Genomic DNA, 22,567 nt, shown 5'->3' on the forward strand with positions numbered 1-22,567 from the left:
CGGCGGCGGGGCGGACCGGGGCGGGTCGACTGCGCACCGGGGGCGGGCCTGACCTTGCCGGCGGCCGCCGTCGGTCACGGCGTGTGTAACGGTGCGGCGGCCTCGCGTTAGGTGAGGTGGTTGCTGCCCGCGGCGGGGTTCGGGGTGCGGGCAGGGCTCCCGCGGCCTTGTCGCGCCGGCGGTGGGCGTGAGGAGCCGGGCCGGGCCGGGGGCAGGCGGCCTGAGCGAGGTGTCACCGGGGGGAGTCCCTGCGGCTCCTGTCCCGCGGCAGCTCCTTCCTCCTCAGCCCTGGTACACGCTCGGGCTGCAGAGCTTTATTTATCCTGGCTGTTAATTATTTAAAGTCATATTTTATTTAACTTTTTAATTTGTGATGCAGCAACGTACCGCACTTGTGTTCACCGGTGTGGTTTTGTTTTACGGTTACTTGCTTGTTTTTTCCTCAGAAACTTGCTGTAAAGAGACCCAGTAGCCATGGGTCTGTCCGCCTCCTCCCCGGCAGCTGCGGGTCAGTCGCCAAACGCCCCCAAGCAGCATCCCACGGAGTCCCCACCTTCGGAATGCCCCATGCATCAGGAAAAAATGAGCGGTAATTATTCTTGAAACTTAGATGAGACCAGGTCTTTACACGGAAAAGAGATTGACAAATGTTTAAAAAGAAAAAAAACATTCTACAAGTAAAAGCTCAAGTTTTTCTTTTATCAAAAATAGCTGTCAAGTAACTTTTCATGAAAAGGAGTCAGATGTTCACCAGAAGAGTGTGCCAGCTCTTCTGTCTATAGGGAGCATAGGTGCTTGCTGTAGGACATGTGGGTTGTCACATTTCACAAGGGTCCTGCAGATCTGTTCCCATCCAGTGGTACGCACACAAAGGGTCAGGGAGGTGCAGGGGCCCCTGCAGAGGTGGTGACTGGGAGCAGGTGGTTCTTGCTAGAGAACACACCTGGGAAGGGGCAGCAGAAGGGTGGGATAAGATGACTGTCTGGAGAAGGAGGACTTCAGCTCTTCTGTTGACACAATCAGTGCATGTTGGATTAATATTGCCGTGGAAGTTTTAGCTATAGGCACCTCACTATAGGGGTGGGCAATGAGCATTCAAGGACTACGTAACAATTTTAGATCTTGCCATGGTGCTCGGTCCCAAAAAAGTCAGGAAAGAGAATAGTTAAAACTTGCAAACCTCAGAAGAAAAAGCAAAATACCAGTTTGCATTTATGTGAACATTCAATGAACTGTTTCCCATTTCCTGCCATGTTAACCATTTTGTAGCATAACATACACTATTTTTGTGTTACCATTTTGTAGCATAACATACACTATTTTTTTCTGTTACTTAGGTTGTCCAATGCATATGAAGACTCCTGACCATAGAGCTGAGAACACAGATGATGTTCCTGCACATCAGCATAGAGCGTATGAATTTGTAGCATGTCCCGTGACATCACAAATGAAAGATGACATAGATCCTAGCAATATGGTAATTTTCGCATAGTTCATGTGGTTTTTTCAGTTTTGTTTCTCTTGGAATACCCAAAATGTAAATAGTGATAGTAAGATGGAAAGACCATCAATTAACATTAGTTTTTAGTTTTTAGGACTGCTTTTTCTCATTTTGTATGCAAATATTTGTAGAAAACTACATTACACCTTATTTAACATTCTTTTCTTCAGATTTACATTTTTTTGGTAAAAGATGTTTTTTCAGTTTTTAAATATCTTTTGCTGTCTATTTCTATTTGTTAGTTATGCCTATGGTTTTTATGCTGCATTAGCAGTTTGTAGGTTCTGTATAATAGTGATATGGGCAGGTTCTGATTCAAATCTCCAAGATTTCCTCTGATTTACAAAAAGCACTGCTGTTTTGAAAGTTGAAGTTTAGGCAAAAGGGATGTTAGTTTTCAGATGACAAAGTTGTGCAAAGAGTTTTGCTGCAAAAGAGAAAGATTATTTTAATGGACTTCTATGAAGGCTGAACTTGATCTTTGTAGCAGCTGATTAATTATGCTTTGATTCTTCTTGAACACTGTAACATAATAATAATTCCTGCTCGTTTGTGGTTGATTCTCCTTGTTTTCTAGATGCCACCTCCTAATCAGCAGCCATCTCCAGGTCAACCATTTCCATTGTCAACTGTTAGAGAAGAATCTTCCATTCCTAGAGCACATTCTGACAAGAAATGGGTCTACCCTTCAGAGCAAATGTTCTGGAATGCTATGCTAAGAAAAGGGTAAATACACTGTGAATTATCAGATGGAGTCCGAGAGTCTGAAATTCATGAAGTAATATCATTAGTTATTATTCATTGATATTATTTAAGAGTTTGTGGACTCTAAGCAGTAAATAATTAACTAGCTAATTATTTTTATAAACAGCTTTGTTTTAAAGGATGAGGTGGTCTTAAAAGCCATGTCTCCTCTACTGATCAGCAAGACGGTAGGGAATGTCAGGCAACTGCCACTAGCTCAGAAAATTTTTTTAAAAGTCAGTGTATAGGCAGGGACAAATGCTGCATGATTGGCAGCTTTCAAACTCAGTCAGCTTCATGCTAACCCTGTAAACTGATAGTAAAAGCTCTATCATTGTGAGAACATCTAATGACTTTACAACATTGCTAAGTGGGAGAATTGTTTGACAAGTAGGTGTTTTCAGTCCTTACAAAAATTTAGTTTAGGCAAGATCTAACTGAATTATAATGTTTCCTGTGGCCGAAAAAACCTTCCTGTGCTGCTGTTTCCTTGTTCTTTTGCAAGTATTTGTCATTCTCAAACAGATAAACTTTTACGGCAATTACTATTAAAACAACAGTAATTCTTTGTTCTACGTATCAATATTGTTCTTAAGACAGTATGCCATAAACAGTCCATATTGAACACACTAGTTGTGATCCTGTAAACACCTGACTGTGTTCCATGTTGTGCCTGTTGAAAAGGAAGCACGTGTGTAGTCATAGTGCAGGGTCAGAGAGAAGAAAGACATTTCTAAATGTATGCAAAATGTATTCAGTGCAGGACTTCCGTGCATTAGGAATGCAAGTGGGATTTTTCCTAACCATTTTTATGAATACCATGGATGTGCTGATGTTTGCATACTTGGATAACTTTCTGATCCAGTTAAGCTGTTAATTTAGCTAACTAGAATTTGTGGATTGCTAGGATGATAACTTTGATGATTGAACTTGTACACAGAAAATGAAGTGGTTCTCAAGATGCTTAAGCAGATGAGCCGGAAGTTTCCATGCTTGCTTTGTGTCTTTGCATAAAACCTTAAATCTCTTGATTCAAAAATCCATCAGGTAAACTGAGGAAGGCGAAATAGTTATGCCGTAATGCTTATGAACTGTTTCCAAATTCTTCTTTTAGGTGGAGGTGGAAAGACGATGACATAACAGGTGAAGACATGACCAACATCATTAAGATTCACAACCAAAATAATGAGCAAGCTTGGAAGGAGATTTTAAAGTGGGAAGCACTTCATGCTGGGTACGTACATATGAAATGAAAAGCAAATCCTTTGGTTTAGCCCTTGATTTTGTAATTCTTTGAAAGTAGAAAGTCTCTAGTTCTTGCAGAAATATTCTGATGCTGCTGTGTCGCAAAAGTTAGGGTCTTGTAGGAGCCTGCATTTTAATTAATATAGAGGAAGATTATCTATTAACTAGAACTGAATAATTACTATGTTGATAAAACTGATGAGCATTTTGGTGGTGTGTGTATAATGTGGATTTGGAGAAATTAACTTCTTACTGTATTTATTTGGAAATTATTTAATTGATATGCTTATATTATGAAAAGGATATGAGATGTAAACTTGGACTAAAAGTGACTGGTGTAAAACAAGCTCTGTCACTTTTTAGATCAATATAGTCCCTGTTCCTAGAAGAGACAAACTGGTTAAGCATTCTGTATGTAGGAATTGGTCTTTGAAATTCCATGACCTTTGTTACACAGTAGTTGGGATTACGGTTTTCTTTTCTTTGATCTATTAAATCTGTGGGTTAGATTTGCTGAGGACTGCTCTATTGATAAATTAAAATAATGTTGCGGAGCATATCAAAGGTACCTTATCATACCAGCAGTAACTGCTGTAAGAAACTAGGGGACTTTTCAAACCTTTTAAAAAAAAAAAGCTGGTTTAGATCACTTGTAATTATTTTTTTCTGGTTGCTCTTACTCGGTTTTTCTATTACTAAAACAAATTACTGTAGTGGTTTAATTACTTAAAATGAGACTGTTTTAACAGGTAAAATGACTTTCTTTTTTGATGCTGTGCACAGGGAATGTCCATGTGGACCATCACTGATGCGGTTTGGAGGCAAAGCAAAGGAGTATTCACCAAGAGCCAGAATACGTTCATGGATGGGGTATGTGGACAGGAAAGAAGGTCTTACAGTGAGGTGGGAGGGTAGGCAGACATATTTGAAAACATAATGTAGAATTAATTTTAAGATCTTCCAGAACTGGAATTGCAAGTTAAAATTACCAGAAGATAGAAGGACTACTGGGGACCTTATGCTGGTATCTGCATAAATAAATCTTAAATAGGACTTCCTCTCCCAGGTTCATAGTATCCATTAAAATATCTGTGTGGTCTATTATCTGTCTTTCCAGATATGAACTTCCCTTTGACAGACATGATTGGATTGTTGACCGATGTGGAAAAGAAGTGCGCTATGTCATTGATTACTACGATGGTGGAGCAGTAGATAAGAACTACCAGTTCACTATCCTGGATGTTCGCCCCGCGTTTGACTCTCTCTCGGCTGTGTGGGACAGAATGAAGGTAGCTTGGTGGCGGTGGACTTCATAACTGCTCCTGTGGTGTGTAGTCGGAAAGTAAACCACTTTTCTCCTAGACTAAGGATAAGTGAATACTGGGACTTGAAGTAGAAGTTCATTGCAACCATCGTTATTTTCTTCATCACCACTTGTTCTCTGGGGATGGGGAGGGAGGATGGGGAAATGTGTTGTTAAGTACACCGGTGCTTTATGGTGTTTCAAATGAAATAATAAAGTTATAGTAGCAAAAACATATCTTAACTTCCTTAAGAGCTGGGAAGTCTTTTCTTGCTTTGTCACAGATTCTGCATAAGCTTGCTGCCTTTTCATGACTCCAGAGCTGCACCAAATACATTAGGTTTCTGATTCTGACTGGAGTTTTGAGTATTATTTAAATAGCGAAAACTGGAAATCTCATAAATGATTTCACGTAATTACAGCTTTTGGATACTTTAGATGATGAATAAAGGGTAAAAGATCTGGACTGTTTCAAAAGGCATGTTTTATTAACTATATAAAACCGTGTGTTTGTTTTCACATGGACACTACCTGTTCAAACACATGCTTCCTCAGAAAACGTCAATAAAGTTTATTCTGTTAGAGGAAGTATAGTGTAGTATGAGTATTTTTAAAGGTATGTTAAGTTGAAAATAAGGAGAATATATGCATGCCTTAATCTGTGATTTATCTTTGAACAGAAGAACATGTGTTAGAAACAGGAAATGATTGTCAGTTACTTTTAAAACATTTCTAAAAGGAGATAAAATTGATATTTAATGGCTATTTATTTGAGTATTGAAAAGGTTTGTTTTCTGGTGTCTAATGCATGTCTCAAGTCATTCAGGACAGAAATAAGCCTTATTCAAAGAAACACGCAGTGCATCTGTATTTTGCATCTTGGGTTCATCAGCTGTACTCTAGCAGGTGGGTTTGTTTTTTTCCTTATACTACAGAATCGTACAAGGGTGGATGAGTGCAGTCATAGGCGTTACTGCGTAGTGATTATAGGCAGGCATATTACAGGGTGCGTGTAACTTGGCTAACAGGGAAGCAAAAATGCCAAGAAGTAAGGTTGATGTGAGCGCTTTCTAAGAGTGATGCGTGTTAATGCTGTGTGGCTTAAAGATTTGATTAAAGTTTGTGCTTAATAAGGGAAACCAACTTTTTTTTTTTTTAAAGTCTTCCACTGTAATAGCTTTAAGTCTGCATGGCTTGGTACGTTTCAGTTAAATATTCCTCCATTTCAGCATATTTTACTCTTGAGAATGAGTCCTCCATGCAAAACACTTGGGAATGGAAGGAATAAAAGAGTATCAGATTGTAGCTTCTCAAATGGGAGAAGCTTACTTCATGAAACTTCACAACATTAGCTGGGAACCAGCTGTACGCTCATTTTCTGAAAGTGGTTATTTTTAACTGACATGGGAAGCTTTATTGGTTTTTTGGTCTGAAGGGAAAGCCCCTCAATGTTTCAGTCAAGTAATTTTCCACTTAGGAAAAAAATATTCAGGGAAGCTTTCATACTTTAAAGTACTAGTAGAGAGGAACGGTTCCCCCTTCAGAGGCAACTGTCCTGCATGGTAAGAATAAATAGTACCCAAAAGTCCAGAATTCTAAAGAGAAAACCACTCTCTTAGCCCTATCCACTTGCCTCATTCCTTTTTCACTTTTTTGGTGATTCATATATAAATGAAAAATAGTTTGGGGCAAAAAAAAAAATCTCCGAGTAGGCATTTTATATGTATGAGATCTATGAGAAATGTGTGAGCTTGTATTGGTAATGAAAGAGCTACTTCTCTCTGTTCTAACAGTAAAAACAGGCTTACTGCTTTTTGGGGTGGTTTTTTTTTTTCCTTTGGTTGGTTTATGTATACATTTGGTAACTTAGTATATGCACAGTTATGTATTTCTCACAATTAAATATGGAAAAGATACACCAATGCAGGGAGTGCTTCAGAAGCTTCAAAAGAAGGAGTTTGCTTTGTTGATTTCATAAGTGTGATGTTGAGCGCGTTATGGAAGTTGTAATTGCTGCTAAATCTGATGAAAGGTGTCACTTGCCACTTCATGCGTTTACTGTCATCTGTTATGTTCCATCTCACATAGATTCAAAATTGTTCTTTTCTGTGCTACTGTTAATGAAATGTACTACTTTGTCATCAAACAAAAAGGAGAATCAAATAAATATACTTTTCTTAACTTTGGTATTTGGTGATCATATTTTTAGCTGTAAGAATTATTAAGATGAGTTCTTGCATGTGTCGAATGAGATTATAGCGTGTAACAGCTAATCACAGCTTTGAATACGTACTCTTCATTTATTTAGGTGAATACAGAACCAGGGACTAAATTCAAATCTTTGCCAACTAAACCAGCAGCTCTCAGAATAACAACAAATTGAAGCCAAATATATTCATCCTGAGCCTGGCTAACTTCTGAAGAGAGGAATGCGTGGATTTTTTTGTTTGTTTTTAAATAATCCTTGAAGTGTAAATGAAAATAATTCACTTCTATAAGGAGTAAAACTTAAGGGAGTAAACATGTAGTTTTCTCTTTTACATTTGGGTTATTTTATGCATGGTGTTGGCAGTTCACTATTTCTCAGAAGATGGGTATCAGAGTGATTAGAATTCTAACAAACTTGAAAAACAGTGATTGATGTTTTTTACCCTTTGGGAGCATGTTTTAACTGTAAAACCTGTTTAGGCTAGATTAATGGTAATGTGTGTGTGTATGCATAACTAAATACATTTATATCCTTTCTTTCTAAGTGTAGAAAGGTATGGAGAGTTCATGAAGCTCCAAGAAGTGAAGAAGTATCCTGATCAGGCCCTTCAGGGAATTCAGCAGCATCAGGCTCCCAGTCAGGCCGAAACAGAACTTTGGAACCCAGCATCTCAAACCAGGTTAACCTTGTGCTCATGGAAAAGGCAAAATGTAGACACTGGCACTAAAGCAGGGCCATTTTAAAAATCAGCTGTGTGTTTAGGTATCTAAAGTTCACTTGTGTTCTGCTTTACCATGTTGAAACCCTGCATGACTGTGTTTGATGTACAGTTAAAACAAGTTAGGAGAGCACTCCTGGTTGGCACCTGAAGATGTGTTCTTCGAGGATATTGCGACGCTCAGAAGCTGCAGTCCCCGTGACTGACTGATGGAAAAGGACTCTGGCAAAGCACTCCAGCTGTACTCAGGTCTTGGGTCATGCACAGGTAGTCAAGAGTGGTACTGATCTTTGTTACCTGGAACAGGAGACCATTCTGAGTTCAGATACGTGGTTTTGGCTTCTTGCTGTTGTATGGCTGCAGGCAGCCAGTGACTGCCCTGCTGTTAGGGTGCTTGCCACCATGCTGCCAGTCTGGTGGGGCACCAAACGTGTGGTTGCTGTGTCTACAGCACCCTCCCTGCTCAGTAAGGCTGGACCACCTCTCTGCTCTTCCGCAGCATGTCCTGTTAGTATCTGTGGCCAACACGAGAGCCCTGTAATTAGGGAGTAATTCACAAGCTTGTCCTTCTGTGATGCCTGGAGTTCCTGGCTCTGTTGAGTCATCCTAGGGCATTTTGCCCTGGCAGGCAGTTTGGACAGTGGACCTGTAGCTCTTCTGCCACCCTTCCTTTATTTATTCCCCTCTCCCCTAGAAACAACATTGCTCCCCCTTTTCATATTATGCCAGTGGTCTTAGCTTCAATCTCTAAGAATAATTTTTCAGCAAATTCCTAGAATTTCTTCCCTATGTTGCTGTAGAAGAAAGAGACTGTGTTGCTGGTAAGAAGGTATTTGTGTCCGTCATCGATTATGGCTATTTTTTACTGCCAAAGCATATTGTTCTGGATTACTGTTTTTGAATTATGATGTCAAAGAGGTAAGCTAGTTTACTGTGAAATGGGACAACAATGCTGTCTAATACTTACATAATGTATTTACTATCAGGACTTTATGTGCTGTGTAATTATTTAAAGTCTAAAATAACGATGATGAATATTATTCTATCTCCAAAATGTGTGAGAGTGGCAAAGGGTGTCTCGGTGCTTTGAAAATGATCGTAAATAGCCTGTCATCTTACGCACTCCCATGTTGTTTGTTCAACTCTTGTGTCAAAGCGTGGGGAAATAATGGTGAAAGCTCAGAAGCTGGAGATACTAACAACAGATACTCAGGTTGCTATAGCTCAGCAGCTAAAAATGAAGGGAACTTGTAAACTAAGGAGTGCTGCCTAATTTTTGGACTCTGACTAATGTAGTTTTTATAGAGGGTAGAAATGCCCCTTTCAAAAGCGCCACTCCGTTACTTTTTAAAGAGGTCTGATCCCAGCATTTACTAAATTAAACGACACTTGAATTCTTTGTCTCCCTTTGGTTATGCCTGGAGGAAAATCCATCTAGTAGGGTTCCACAAAGAGATGTACTTGATATGAAAACTGAACTGATTTTGAGGATAGAATATGCTACTCATAGTGCTAGCTGTGCTTACGTCTGCAGTATCGCACCCTTCCCTACCCACAAGTATCTTACATATGTTCTTTTTAAAAATACACTGCGTTGCTAGTTTCCTACAAATTTTTAGTAGGAAACTTGATATGTTTTTACTGTCACTGAAAGAAGTGGTTTTTTTATTATTCTGTCTTACTTTGTACAAGGTAAATTGCAGGCAAAGGTCTATATGCAGTGAATCAAGTAAATATTGATTCTCTTGGCGATGTTAGTAATAATAGGAACCTATGGTCATACTGGATATGTCATTTTGTAAAAAGCATTCTTTTTAGCTTGCATTAGATGGTTAATCACTTTTATGTGCATCTCCTTCAAGAAAAAACAGTTTGCCAAACTCCTAGAGAAAGAATCTTAAATCCTTTTATGAATGTGACAGTTGCATCTATTTGGCCTTACTACTTGTACATCAAATTGTATAGAAACCTGTGGGCAGAGTACTAGTCTTGACCCCAACCTAAACGTGTGGCCTTCAGCAGGTGTGAAATAAAGGATTATTTACCAGTGATCCACCGGTCCCAATGGCAGCTACACACAAGACATGTCTGCAGATTTGCAGCATGGGTACCTGTCTTTATGACTGGAGTCTGAATGAATGAATGAAATTTTCAAAGGATAATGTAAATTTATTGGAAGTATTCGGGTGGTCATTAGGACTTATTTCTAAAATAATAGTTTCCTTTGCTGACATTCAGTTTGGATGATGGCATCTCTTACAATACAGAAACCATCACATTTATTTTCAACATACTACGGCAAAAAACTCTGTTAAGTCATGATTTCTGTTTTCTGATGTTTTGCAAATTTTGTGGTAACTACAGAAAGTTTTAGCTGTTTTTCTAACATGCTGCTGCTCTTGCCTCCAGCTTCTGAAGACTGTGACCCCATAAACCTCCTGTCTATAGAGATAGCTAATGCTTTAATTGATCATTAGTAGACTTTCAAAATGAGTTTCCATCTGCCAAAAGATTAAGTGTCTTAGGGAATTGACTGAGAGCAGTTTGATGCATGGAGGATAAATGCAAGTGCCTTTAAAAAGCACTTCTAGACCACAAGTCCTTGAAAAACTTGCTTCTAAAATACTTAAAAGAAAAAGTAATAGAAGAGATTTTTCCTCTCATTTGTTTTTTCTTCAAATTAGAGAAGGCTTGCTTTATGTATCGATGAGAATTCGTTAGCTCATTTTCAAAAACCAAAGAGCAAAACCTCATGAAAATGTTGAATTTAACCTTAGAACAAACCATGCAGATTTCGGGAGCTTTAATTTGAGACGTAAATTGTTAAATTAATTAATTCCAACTTTAAAAAGCACATGCTTTGTGCCAAAAAAAAAAAAAAGGTGAAAAATACTAGCTGTACTTGAGTATACTGAGGAAGAACATCTCCATGTTTTATCACAATTTTTCACAATTACAGGGGTTGCATCTTCTTCTGTTTTCTTTAAACTTTTGCTTTTCAGCTTTGGAGTGGTTTTTACAGGTTTTCAAGTTAGTTTTTTCTCTGCCATTTTTGTACAAGCCACTTTTGGGAAAACTTCTACCATTGTGACAACACTTACAGGTGTTACTACAGAAATAATGGCTTCTTTCTTAGGTATCTGAAAAACCAGAGCAATTTAACTCTGTTAAGAACAGTTGTAGCTGGTGGGAATGGCATCCTGGCTGCATTAGGGCTGTCAGCATTATTGTGGCAGAAAATACAGGCACTGCAGCTGTCCTACAGCCGTGCCGAAAGGTGGAGGTGATTGGAGTTGTGTAGGTTAGCCACCACACTTAGCTGTCGTTATGGGGTCCTTGTTAGTCTCTGTCTTGTGACCCCCAAATGGGCAACCGCAGTGATGCTCAGACTCTTCCTGCCGGTCCTTTAATGCCTTCTGGAGTACATGCTTTTAGGACCGCTTACAGTTGCGATAGCTGGGAGGGTAGAGTGGCTGGCAGGGAAATGGTGGTAAAAAGATGTAGACGGATGTTCCAAACTGACTTTTTTTTTTTCCAAATGTCTGTCTACTCTTATTTGCCACTCAGGGGAAAAAGGGTCTAAACGCACGATTTTATATATAATCACTAGTGGTTGTCGACGCAACACCCAATTGATTGGGGCCGTAATTACAGGGAGTGGAAAGCAAAGGATACTACTTTTGCAGATAACACTGGAAGATTAATCTTACCTACGTATGAAAGGTTGAGTTCTGTTTGCCTTGTCAGGCAAAGTGGAAAGTACTGATATTGTCAGCGGCATATCAATTTATGACAGGATGCTGGAGCTGGTTTAATACAGGCTGACTCTAAAAAGCAAGATATATATTTTTAAAATTTTTTTAAACTTTATTTGCCACATGTTGATGGGAAAGCATCCATTTAAAGAAATGAATATGGCTAATGTTATTCTATCAATCAAACACCACAATATTTGAAGAAATAAAAAAAAAAAGAGGGAAAATAATATCTTGACTTCCAATTTAATAATAATGGAATATGAAGGCCAGATTGTAACTGTAGAAGTTCATTTCAAATTTAAATATTTAGCATTTTCACTAGTCTGTGAATACAAGAAAATTTATTACATTAAGATGGAATTTAGATCTTTGACATGAAGCTGATATTTTCATAGTGTGAAAAATATCAAGCTGACATTATACTGTCTCATTTGATGACTTCCAAATGTCAGAGTGCAGTAACTTATTCATAGGGACCTCGGTGTCTTGCGATAGTGTCAATTTAAAAGACATTTACATCGAGTTTTTTATTTAAACATGTAAAATGGAATATGCAAAGTGGATGAGGAGAAAGGGGGGAAAAAACAGGGGTGGGAAAGTTCTTAATAGTGGAATGAGGCACTTTTGAGGCTAATTCCCAGCAAAGCCCTCTGGCAGCTGCACGGGCCGCTCCCTGGCAGGGCTGCCCATAGCACCCCAACCCTCTCCTGGGGTCCCCTCACCTCCTTTCCCTCATTACCAGCTCTGCACTCTCACATTTCTTGTTATTTCAACAGAATTTAGAGCATTAAACCCAGCCTGGTACATACTTTCCTGAAAAAGATACCGAAGATGACTGCGCCTTGCGGTTAATACTGTTGGCTGTAGAAGACTTCCAGTCTCAGGCGGATTACAAAGCCACAACAGTTGAATACACGCAGCGTAAATTTATATTCTACTAAAACTTTACGAGCCCTGTCAGCACCCCGCGGACGACGAGGCTATTCCTTTCTGTCACACCTCGGAAGAGGGAGAGAGGGAGGGAGGCGGGCGGCGCCGGCGGCCATTTTGTTCGGCGCTGAGGGAAAACAGCCTCCCCGCCGCCGCCTCCGGTGCTGCCCGTCGCCCCTCGCCGCCTCTGAGGCTGCCGGGCTGCTCGTTTCCTGACGAGCCTGACTGAACCGAGGGGCAGCACCGGGGAGGCTGGACTGGAAGGGCCCCGCCGCCGGCCTCACTCTCCCTGAGGCGCGGGTCGGGGTGGCGGCGGCGTCCCCTGCCGGCGGCGGGGCTGGCCCCGCCGCCGGCAGGGGGCGCCGCCGCCACCCCGACCCGCGCCTTCAGCCGCCGCCGCCGCCATGTCGGAGCTGGCGCTGGAGGAGCTCTCGGCTCTCGCCGCCATCTACTGCGAGCCGGACGCCTGCGAGGTGCTGGCGGTCTCAGGTGAAGGCAGCCGGGATCCTTTGCCCAAGAAAACCGCGGGTCGGCAGGGTTTCGCTTGGGCAGGGCGGCGAGACCCGGCGCGGCGGCGGCGCCTCAGCTGGGGATCCTCCCCTCATCGGCCCCGGTTGACGGGGGGGGGGCGGCAGCACCGGCTTAATCACTTTCTATTAGCGGTAGCGGCAAAGATGGGTGCCTTCCCGGTTGTCCCTGTCCCGCCGTGTGTCTTTGCTGCTGGCCTGTTTGCAGGGGACAAAGTCTAGTGAGCCCTCGTTTATAATTAGCGACTTCCTTCATTCCCGCCGTTGGTGGTGCCTGTGGAGAGCTGCAGTAGGTGAAGGGCAATGGTGGGAATGGTGGTGTTCAGCTGTTCAGGTGAATCAGTGTTTGCGTCTCCCACCTGTAACAAGACCAGGCATTTATCCTGTAGCGTTTAACAGGGGGCCAGCTGTTGCTGTGGGTAAGAGGCCTTGGGTCATCTCTCTCTTTTTCTGGGCCTTACGATGTGCCATATGTTCTGTGGCCTCAGCAACAAGCATATGGCTGTAGGCTTTACAGGGTGCTGAGGATCATCTTTCATGTTTGCTGTAGGGAGGAAGGTGAGAAGATCCGTGGTGCTTGCTCCCATCAGCTGCTGGATGGTGTAGGCTGGGAATGCAGTAAGTGTAGACACCTGTACTCCGTGTTTTCTGCAGCAACCATGGTGGCCGCGGATTAGAGCATAATTTTAAGACGTGACGTTAATCAGTCTTTGCTGTCGTAGTGCTGTGGAGCTGCCCCTTCAGCAAGGAATAAATCTCAGTGTAGAATAGCAGTTACTATCAGGCTTAAAGAAAGTGTCAGGTGGGATATGCAAGTGTTGTATGTCTGTTCAAATCCAGAGCATAAGTGCCTACACAGATATGACAGCTCTCCTGTGGATTTGTTGGGGATATATATGCACACACACAGGGAATACGCATATGTTCTGTATCACTTGATGTCCCCTGGTGACCTGGGAGCTATTGCAGCGTGCTGCCCAGCTCCCCAGAGGAGTGATGGCAAGCAAGCAGCTTCCTGCTGGTTGGACTGCGGTAAAGTCCTGGAGAATGCTGTTAAAAATGGATCCAGTGGCCTGCCGTCAGATTTTGCCTGAGTGTGTATTCAGGACAAAAGAACTGGGATTGATAGGGAAACACTTTTTACTGTGGGGGTGACCGAGCACTGGAACGGGTTGCCTAGAGAGGTTGTGGAGTTTCCATCCCTGGAGATACTCAAAAGCCATCTGGACATTGCCCTGGGCAGCCTGCTCTACGTGGCCCTGCTTGAGCGGGGAAGTTGGACAAGATGACCTCCAGAGGTCCCCGCCAAACTCAACCATTCTGTGATTCTGTGAATGTAACTTTGTGTTGCTTTGGTGTGAAATTATGTGTGGCTGCTCTTGAGTGACTCACTTTAACTAATAAGTTACTAGGCAATTAATTGAATAAATCTCAAACTTTCATTTCGAAGTAGTTGTTGAAATAGATTTGCACAGAACAGCAAGTGGTCATTTGAGAAGAGAACTTTGTGTGTAGACATCCTCAGAGGGATGAAGGCACTAGTGTCTTCATGGAGTACAATTAACTGGGGTAACCTAAACGCAGATTTTTTTTTTTGTCTAGATCTGCATGATATACGTCTTGCTCCAGTGTAGGCAGGTAATTCTGCCTTTTTTTTTTACTGGTATTTAGAGTTGTATTTTAAAAATACGATTCATGAAATATTTCGACTGAATTTTATATTTTTAAAGTAAAAAAAGTTCAGGAATGTTATTTCAGGCATAGTTTGAAAATACAGTATCCAGGCTTAGCAGATGTTTATTTTAAAAAATGTTAACGTATCTGAACATTGCCTATGCACGTCTGTTCCTTAAAATCTGTTAGAGGAATATAAGCATATTCTTCTCTGTACTTCATACACAGAAAAATGATTTTGTGTTTATAAGTTACCAGGATGAAAAAAGGCTTAGAAACGTTCCTGGAACGTAAAGTGCCACAAGTACACAACAGGAACAGGCTATTATATTTATACTGATGTTATGTGACCTTGCAGGGCCTTTAGCCAGGCAGCGTACACAATATGTTAGGATCATGTGTATTGATTTCCATTGTTTTCTGCTGGAATCGAAAGATTATGTACAACGATGATTATTGGTAGTTTTCTTAATTTGAGAATTTACTTCTATTTTATGTTGGAGCTACCGGATCCTTTAGTTTGTATACAGAAAAGTTTTGCTGTATTCATTAGCTTACATTTGCTTTACCTTTTCAAACCATATAAATTATCATTGACAAATGGTCCACAGAAGTAAGTTCCAGGAGAACTTTTATGTTATGCTATCTCTGATACATTAAGAGTAATTTGCGTGTAGATCCACAGGATCAAAAAGGAGGCCATTGGGGATTTATGGTTTTGAGATATGTAAGAAAACGCTTTTGCAGGTCTCTTGGTATGCTAAAAACTTTGGCTTTCTGGAATTTAACAATGAAGTATTCAGAATTTAAAATATGTTTTTATCAAAACCAATGTGTTGATGAATTTAAATAAACTAATTACAGTGTATCTTTTTTACCATACATATCTATTTACAAAGATTAGCGTTACAGATAGAAATCCATAATTTGCTTGTTAATCTGTTCTCTTCTGGTTTGCTCACCAAGCTTGCTATAAAAATATATTTATATATTCTGAGCTTGTACGTTAGTAGGTGCCGTTTTCTGAATTTAAAAATAGACTGCATGTGTTGCATAAAATGCCTTTGGGCAGGAGAGGAGGGGGATATCTGTTTGGTTGACATGGAACATAAGAAAAAATCTGAAGTATGCTAGAGCTAAATATACTGATAAGCATGCAGCTAGGGGGGAAAATGAGTTAAAATGTATTGAGTTTAGTCTTATTAGCACGTTAAATGCCAGCAGAATGGTCAAACCCAACCTTTTATTTCAGAAATAATCACCGTTTTGCTGTGAAGACAACTCAGACCTTGTAGCGCGTGCAAACAAAGGAAATATTTCTTTAGAGCCTCGTTACGCAGGGCGACGGCGGTTCGCTCTTTGTTCTGCCAGCCCTCTGCAGCGCTGGTGCAGAAAATGGATGCTGGAATGTTAAAATAAACTTTAGACACTGTAGCCCCACAAACGTTTTGAACCAATTCTCCTTTTTTAAAAGTAAGTCTGCAGCAGATGTAAATGAGCACGGCTGGGCTTTTCGCGATGGCTCAGGGTGATACACCTCGGGACGCGGGGCTGCGCTGCTTCCCTCGGATTAGTTCATCATCACAGGGAAAGGTGTGAGATTGTCACAGGCTTAAGAATATGATCAGTGCAGCAGGAGGCCCTTGCCGAAGGGGCAAGGTTGGCCTGTCTGTTTATCCCTCAGTTACTTCTGAGTTGGTGAGATCTGGTATGACAAGCTAGTGAAAAAATCCTAGGAGGATTATCAGAAAGGTAACATGTTTTTCTGTCACTGTAATTAAGCTAGTAATAGAGTAGTATTCTTCAACTCATAGACTTTGCTTTTTAAAATCTATTGGCAGCATAGTTTAAAATAAAGTGCTTCACAGGCAGGAATAGAATAATATTAATACTGTTCAACCAAATGCAGCTTGCTTTCAGCTGGCCACGTACCTGGTGTGGGTGCCCTGTGTAAGGGGCAACTGGAAGGAGGTGGATTGGCAGGCACTGTCTGCGTGAGGAGACCCTTTGTGATGGCCATGAGGGTGCTGGGGGTACCAGGAGGTGCAGTGCAAGCTTTTCTTCTTTGTGTGGTTATGTGTACTGAGCCTAGCGTAATGGCAGAGGAGCTGTTGTTGCTGGTGCCCAGTAAGAAATGTCTGTCAGGGCAGCAAAAGACAGAGATTGGAGTGGGAAGGTCCTCCTGCATAGCTACAGCCCATGAGCACGGGCCGCATGCTGTCCAATGGGTGCTGTGGAGACTGGAGTCTCTTCCAAGGCTTGTATGTTTCTGAGGAATAAGCTTGTCTTAAAAATAGTCTGGAACCTTTCATGGGGTCTTAGAAGGCTGGAGACTAACTCCCTTTGATAGGGGATGAGGCTTTGACATGTAGTGCCTGTAATTACGCACATGGTTGAGTGTAATTTCATGTAATTCACTGGATTTGTGTCCACTACTTTTGGTGCTGCATTTCATTCTGTTTAGGTAGCAATGTTTTGTAGATGTTTGGAGACTTTTACAGTACTGCTAGAGTTTGCAATTGTGTTTGGAGGGTTTGGGGTTTGCTTATTTTATTTTGTGACTGCTCTGACCTATGGAGTTGTTCATATGCCCCAGGAGGGAGGTTTGGAAACAAGCCCTTGGCTAAGTTCTCTGAAGTGTTTCTGTCTGTCCAAGCCACTTTTACGATCTTTCACTTATTTAGTAGGGTTCAAATATAAAATCATAGGGAGCACTGAGGTTGGTTAGCGGCGTCAGCAATACTAATCAAACATAATTCAACTGACTGTCATGTAAAGGAAGGTAAGGTAAGGTAGGGGGAGAAGAAGGCAAGTCACTTCAAAAGAGCTCCTCTGAAACTCAGCTCTGCTCTCATCTGCCTTTCAAATCTGACTTCTGCTGCCCTCATAGAATGAATCAAACTGACATTTTAGCAATTTTTTAAAGAAATGGGGTGAGGTGTTTAGAATGCATCAAAGGGGTGAAGCAGAGAACATCTGAAGAAGATCATCTTTTATCTGATACCCTCTTTCTTCATTGCAGAGGAGCAAAAGTAGGTTAGGTCTCTGTCCCTGCTTTTCACTTCATGAAGTTTTCTATTTTTCTGTGAAACATGTTTTAGTCAAGAAGGTTTTATTGCAGGAATTACTGTACATAACTTCCATATTCATTGTCTTTGATTATGTGATCCGTCCGGAGGATGTGGTCTTTTGCCCTTCCTGCTATGTACTATGTGTTTTCTTTTCACTCTGAAAATAATTCTGTTCTGAAGTAGACTGACAAGAATTTTTGAGTAGATAATGCAGGTATATATATGGATATTTTTATATAAGTGTGTGTATATATATATATATATATGTATGTGTGTAGTATCTAGGGTTAGATGTAAACCAGAGGTGTTTTAATTATGACAGTCCAACTGTTGTAGAGAAGTTGGCAGAGAAGAGTTAAGCATAGTTTCCCTGAAAGTTGTAGGGGACAAAGAATCTGATGTTTTTCTTTCCAAATCTCCCTTTAGGGTAGAACTGCTTTTGAATGGTTTTCTTCAAAAATGCTTAGTACGAGTATATTTGCCTTGCGCTGATATTGATGGTAGATGTCTTACAGGTTTCTCTAGGAGCAGAGTTAGGGCAGTGCTGAGTCCATCCAGAAAAGTCTCTATTTTCGGTTGTCCTTGCTGCTGCTATTGAGCTGTAGAAGCTGACTTATGTGTTTCTGAGAGACAGTTCTTTATTACTGACTTGTCTAGACTTTGAAAGAGCCAAAAGGTGTGAATGCTTTTTAGAATGTGTTAATAACTTTCCTTCTAGTATGATATGGAAGTGTTTCATTTCAGGATCCCCTGCAAGTATAGCTTGAGCCATTGGTTGCAACCCCCCACTCCGCAAAAAAAACCTACACCCCTTGTTTTATATGGAATGGCAGTCATTTGAGTTAAATTGTTAAAGAAAATACATATATGTTATTAAGCCATGTTATTTCAACTTCAAGCAAACTATTAATGTTTATTTTTTTTATACCTTCCAGAGACGCATGGAATCACATTTAGAATTCAAATCAGCGTGAAAGAACTGCTGGATACTGATGTACTTTTAAAGCTGTTATTTCATTTACCGGTCAATTATCCATCAACTCTACCAGATATTTCTGTTAACTCGGACCAGCTTACAAGGGCCCAATGTATGGACGTGAAAGATAAATTACTTGAACAAGCAAAGAAGCATCTTTCTGAACCCATGGTACACGATCTGATTCTTTGGATACAGCAGCATCTTAAGTATGTCATTAAGCAATCAGCAACAGTTTGCAGTGAAAAACCTACTTTGTCAAAAGGAACAAGTACAGAGGATGGTATCTGGATGCTTCTTTTGCATTTAGATCACATGAGAGCAAAGGCAAAATACGTCAAAACTGTGGAAAAATGGACTTCAGATCTAAAGCTGACTGGAAGACTGATGTTCATGGGCAGGATAATATTGATTCTTCTTCAGGGTGACAGGAGCAGCATTAAGGTGCAGGAACAATGAATGTTGACTAGTTCTATCGATTTACCACAGAAACCTATGTGTCTGAATATTTTCTATGTGTTTTTCTAAGATGAACAATTTTGGAAACTGATCATTAGAAGACCAGGAAGGCCCAACAACTTTATTCTGTATTAAAGAAAAAGAAGTTATTCTATGAGAAAGAAACCAGTGATACCTCTAAACCTGTGGCCTGTATTGCTTTGCTTCCCTCTGTAATTAAACCCCTGTATTCCCTGTGTTTCCTGACTCTAATATGCCTTGGTGCGGGCTCCTGTATTTCCCAAACACCCCAGAAAACAGAAAATTAGTGATGAGAAATTAATAACGTATATTTCTCACTCATTTCTGCCTCTTTCCTTAACTTAGGCCGCATGGTGCTCCTACTGCACACCTGGGCTTTCAGCTTCTTGTCTGTAGTTATGAACTCCCACTGCATTAGGCAGGTTTTTGTGGTAATATTGGAGAAGAATGTTTTGGGTTTTCAAACCCATGTTCTCTAGACCATTTAAAACTGTGCTTAACTTCAAGCTGATGAATAGAAACGGTCATACAATTTTGGGGATTGGCACTTTCTAAGTTTGATTGCTATGTTCTGAAAAAAACCTACATGTTTCATTACAGATTTTTGTATTTTACTGGAGTTCAAAGATACTAGGTGATATTTAATATTTTGTTCTCTTTTGTCATTTAGGAGTACTTGATTCTTCAGAAAACTTCTAAGGTAGATGTGGACTCAAGCGGAAAGAAATGCAAAGAGAAAATGATCAGTGTACTGTGTGAGACAAAAGTACAGTCACAGCATAAAAGGTATAATTTGGTACTGTTGTGGATAGAAAAGTAACAAGAGTTGATAATTACATTCTGACAAATCTAGGCATATTCATGAGTTTCCCTTTTACAATGTAGGTTTCAGACGTTTGAAGTCAAAGAGTATTCAACGCTGGATGAGCTGCAAAAGGAATTTGAAACTGTGGGACTTACAACTCTTTTCTCTGAGTTTGTGCCTCCTCTCTTAAAATGAAATTAAAAGAAAGCACTGAACTCTTTGACCAAAGCAGCAGTTGGCTGCAGATGCTGATGGAAGATCAAAGGATGAATTTGGCAAACAACGTTACGGCTTTTCTGCAAAAGGTGCCAGAAATAGCCATCCTCTTGCAAGCTGAGAAGGCAGTTCATACGTTAAGAATTGGCAATGGTTTGACATTTATATAATGATATTTTTTTCCAAGGAATGTGGAGTTAATTGTGATGATTGCATGGCAAGCATGAGGGATTGGGAAGAAATCATATTAAAATAATAGTCTTCTAGTTAGACTCTGTTTTGCAATCCGTGTTTTTCAATGTTTTGGTTTTTATATCTCACGGTAGTGGGTTTTTTTATAATGGCCTTCTAGAAAGCAAAATTGATTTTGATTTGAAAGCTTATGTGAAGATATTTCTATAAAAAGCAAAGCAAACACAGATTTGAATATGTGAGGACAGCATATACTTAATATCCCTTAGGTGTTCATCTGCTAACTTTTCCCTCTCCATTTATTTGACTGTAAATGCTAGGCTGTTGATTTAAAGAAAAAGTGCATGTCACTTGGGGCCTGAAAAAACTTAGAAGTGTCTTGGAATGTTAGTTTTTATTCTAAAATGTATAAAAACACCCAAGTGGAGAATTTGAATTGATTAAAAAGCTAAGTTAAAGCCAATTGTAGTATTTTCTTTGATAGTTTACAGATTCCATTTTGCACTTTATCTGGTTTTACTGTCTGTGCATCTTTAAATACTTTGATTCAGTTAACCTGTCAGAGCAATATACATACAGACTTCAGTATTCTGTCTCTCAAGACTTCAGTGAAGTCTTCGGTCATTTTAGAAGCTGGTAAGTTATACCTCCCTATTAAACTTTCCCTCCCTTTAGCTTTTTTTTTTTTTTTGATTGGTGAGTGTCCTTGGCCAGCTTGTAATTTTTTCCTTATCACGTCTGTCTTTTACTTCAGTATAATGTTGCAAATTATATACATAATTTTTACAAATGAAATTGTGCAAGTTTTGTTTGCCTGGGAAGAACTGGATACTTATTTCTTATAATTATTAATGTCCTTTGGTTTCTATTTTACCTTCTCTAGCAAGACTAGAGAAGTTGCCCAGTAGTAAAAATTAAGTCATGAGTTTCTCAGTAACTAGTAACACCATTTAAATTGGTTTAAGTATGTAGCTAAACATGTGCTTTACTGCTCTCTAAAACTCACTCCCAGCAGCCAAGTGTCTCACGTATTCTTTGTTAACTGAATAGTTTTGATCAATTCAGTGTAAATTAAATTCTGTCCATTGTACTGGGGGAAGAAGACTGTTACAATTTGGTTAGTTCCCACAGCATGGCTTGGTGAATCATTATTTAAGATATTTTGATTTCCAGTTTCACACTCAGACCATGAGCCCACACCTCTTTATGTATACTGGAAAAGCGACTAACGCAAACTATTAAGATTCTTAGGTTCTACTATTTGAGATATCAAATGCACAAAGGGTTGTAGACTATTTGAGAGCTTCTGAAGTTTTTAAGAAGTTTGGTGATTTTCCTAATATGGAGTGTCTCAAATATGTATGTTGGCCTGTTATTTTAAGCACTGAGGCTTATTTAATGAGACAGTAGCAGAAGCTCTTCTTAATGAGTCTTTCGTGTGTAGTATATATAGTACTTCAGGCACACTAGAAAACAGACTGGGTTAAACCGGTTTTACAAATCTGTTCTATATTATTTTGCTTCCTGAGAGAAAGGAAGTCTAATTTTCTATTATTTTAAGTGTATGCGGAAATGAATTTTTACTTTTATAAAGAAGAATAAAACACAAGTATCTTTAAAATATTAAAATAACATGTATTTTAAATTGTAGTTTTTAGAATTAAGCTATATCCAGTTAAAATATCTATGTTGAAAAAATTGTGTGTTATTGGAGTGTAAAGTCTTGAGAAGATGCAGAGGCCCTTTCTTTATACCATGCAATAAATCTGGTAAGTATCAAAACCAAGAAATGGTCTATGCTTGTACAGTGCAAGGAAACGTGATCAGTATTTCTCTGCAAATCTAGATGTTTTAAGCTTTTGCCAGATGGATTTTATGTCCTCAGCCAGATCTTTACTTTAAAATGCTCCACTTTGCTGCAAAATGAATAGTAAGGTAATTCAGCACAACCTGTATCCCAGTCTTGGCTACTAAAGCCTAGCTGGGGCCATGTATGTAAATCAGTTGTATATTCTTTCTGTTGATTTTGGGAATTGGGTTGAGTAGTGTACCCAATCGTGATCTCAGTTGCATGTGACTGCAAAAATAATAGAGGTATACAGTTGTTGTGGTCATCTTTCGTGCAAGATTTGATGCAGACTTTCCAACTTTTTCCTCCCCATATAAAAAGCTATAATAAGAAAAGGCATTTGTAGTGTCAGTGGTTGCCAGTGGCACT

At 39.9% G+C, this 22,567-nt stretch overlaps 2 protein-coding genes across 3 annotated transcripts; both read left to right on the forward strand.

Moving 5' to 3' along the window:
• Positions 1–446: 446 nt before the first annotated feature.
• Positions 447–6,974, forward strand: LOC106886475 (cytochrome c-type heme lyase). Its single transcript, XM_014939468.1, has 6 exons — positions 447–589; positions 1,338–1,477; positions 2,079–2,227; positions 3,360–3,479; positions 4,274–4,360; positions 4,608–6,974. The coding sequence occupies exons 1-6, from the start codon at positions 475–477 to the stop codon at positions 4,804–4,806; spliced, it is 810 nt and encodes a 269-aa protein (XP_014794954.1). The 5' UTR covers positions 447–474; the 3' UTR covers positions 4,807–6,974.
• A 5,790-nt stretch (positions 6,975–12,764) lies between these two features.
• On the forward strand, positions 12,765–20,812 carry RWDD3 (RWD domain containing 3). Of its 2 annotated transcripts, none has more exons than XM_014939477.1 (4): positions 12,765–12,897; positions 18,616–19,100; positions 19,807–19,922; positions 20,022–20,812. In XM_014939477.1, exons 1-4 carry the CDS (start codon positions 12,813–12,815, stop codon positions 20,134–20,136), a joined length of 801 nt encoding a protein of 266 aa, XP_014794963.1. In that variant the 5' UTR covers positions 12,765–12,812; the 3' UTR covers positions 20,137–20,812. The 2 variants fall into 2 exon arrangements, with proteins under 2 accessions (XP_014794963.1, XP_014794966.1); XM_014939480.1 differs by lacking the exon at positions 12,765–12,897 and adding an exon at positions 13,224–13,269.
• Positions 20,813–22,567: the final 1,755 nt, after the last annotated feature.

Source organism: Calidris pugnax, unplaced genomic scaffold (assembly GCF_001431845.1).
Source record: "Calidris pugnax isolate Ruff unplaced genomic scaffold, ASM143184v1 scaffold18, whole genome shotgun sequence".
In the NCBI taxonomy this organism is placed as follows: domain Eukaryota; kingdom Metazoa; phylum Chordata; class Aves; order Charadriiformes; family Scolopacidae; genus Calidris; species Calidris pugnax.

Coding starts and splice junctions, on each gene's coding strand:
- LOC106886475 (XM_014939468.1), top strand. CDS start 475: ATGGGTCTGTCCGCCTCCTCCCCGGCAGCTGCGGGTCAGTCGCCAAAC. Junction 1,478..2,078: donor ACATAGATCCTAGCAATATG/GTAATTTTCGCA, acceptor CTTGTTTTCTAG/ATGCCACCTCCTAATCAGCA. Junction 2,228..3,359: donor AATGCTATGCTAAGAAAAGG/GTAAATACACTG, acceptor TTCTTCTTTTAG/GTGGAGGTGGAAAGACGATG.
- RWDD3 (XM_014939477.1), top strand. CDS start 12,813: ATGTCGGAGCTGGCGCTGGAGGAGCTCTCGGCTCTCGCCGCCATCTAC. Junction 12,898..18,615: donor CGAGGTGCTGGCGGTCTCAG/GTGAAGGCAGCC, acceptor TATACCTTCCAG/AGACGCATGGAATCACATTT. Junction 19,101..19,806: donor GTGACAGGAGCAGCATTAAG/GTGCAGGAACAA, acceptor TTTGTCATTTAG/GAGTACTTGATTCTTCAGAA.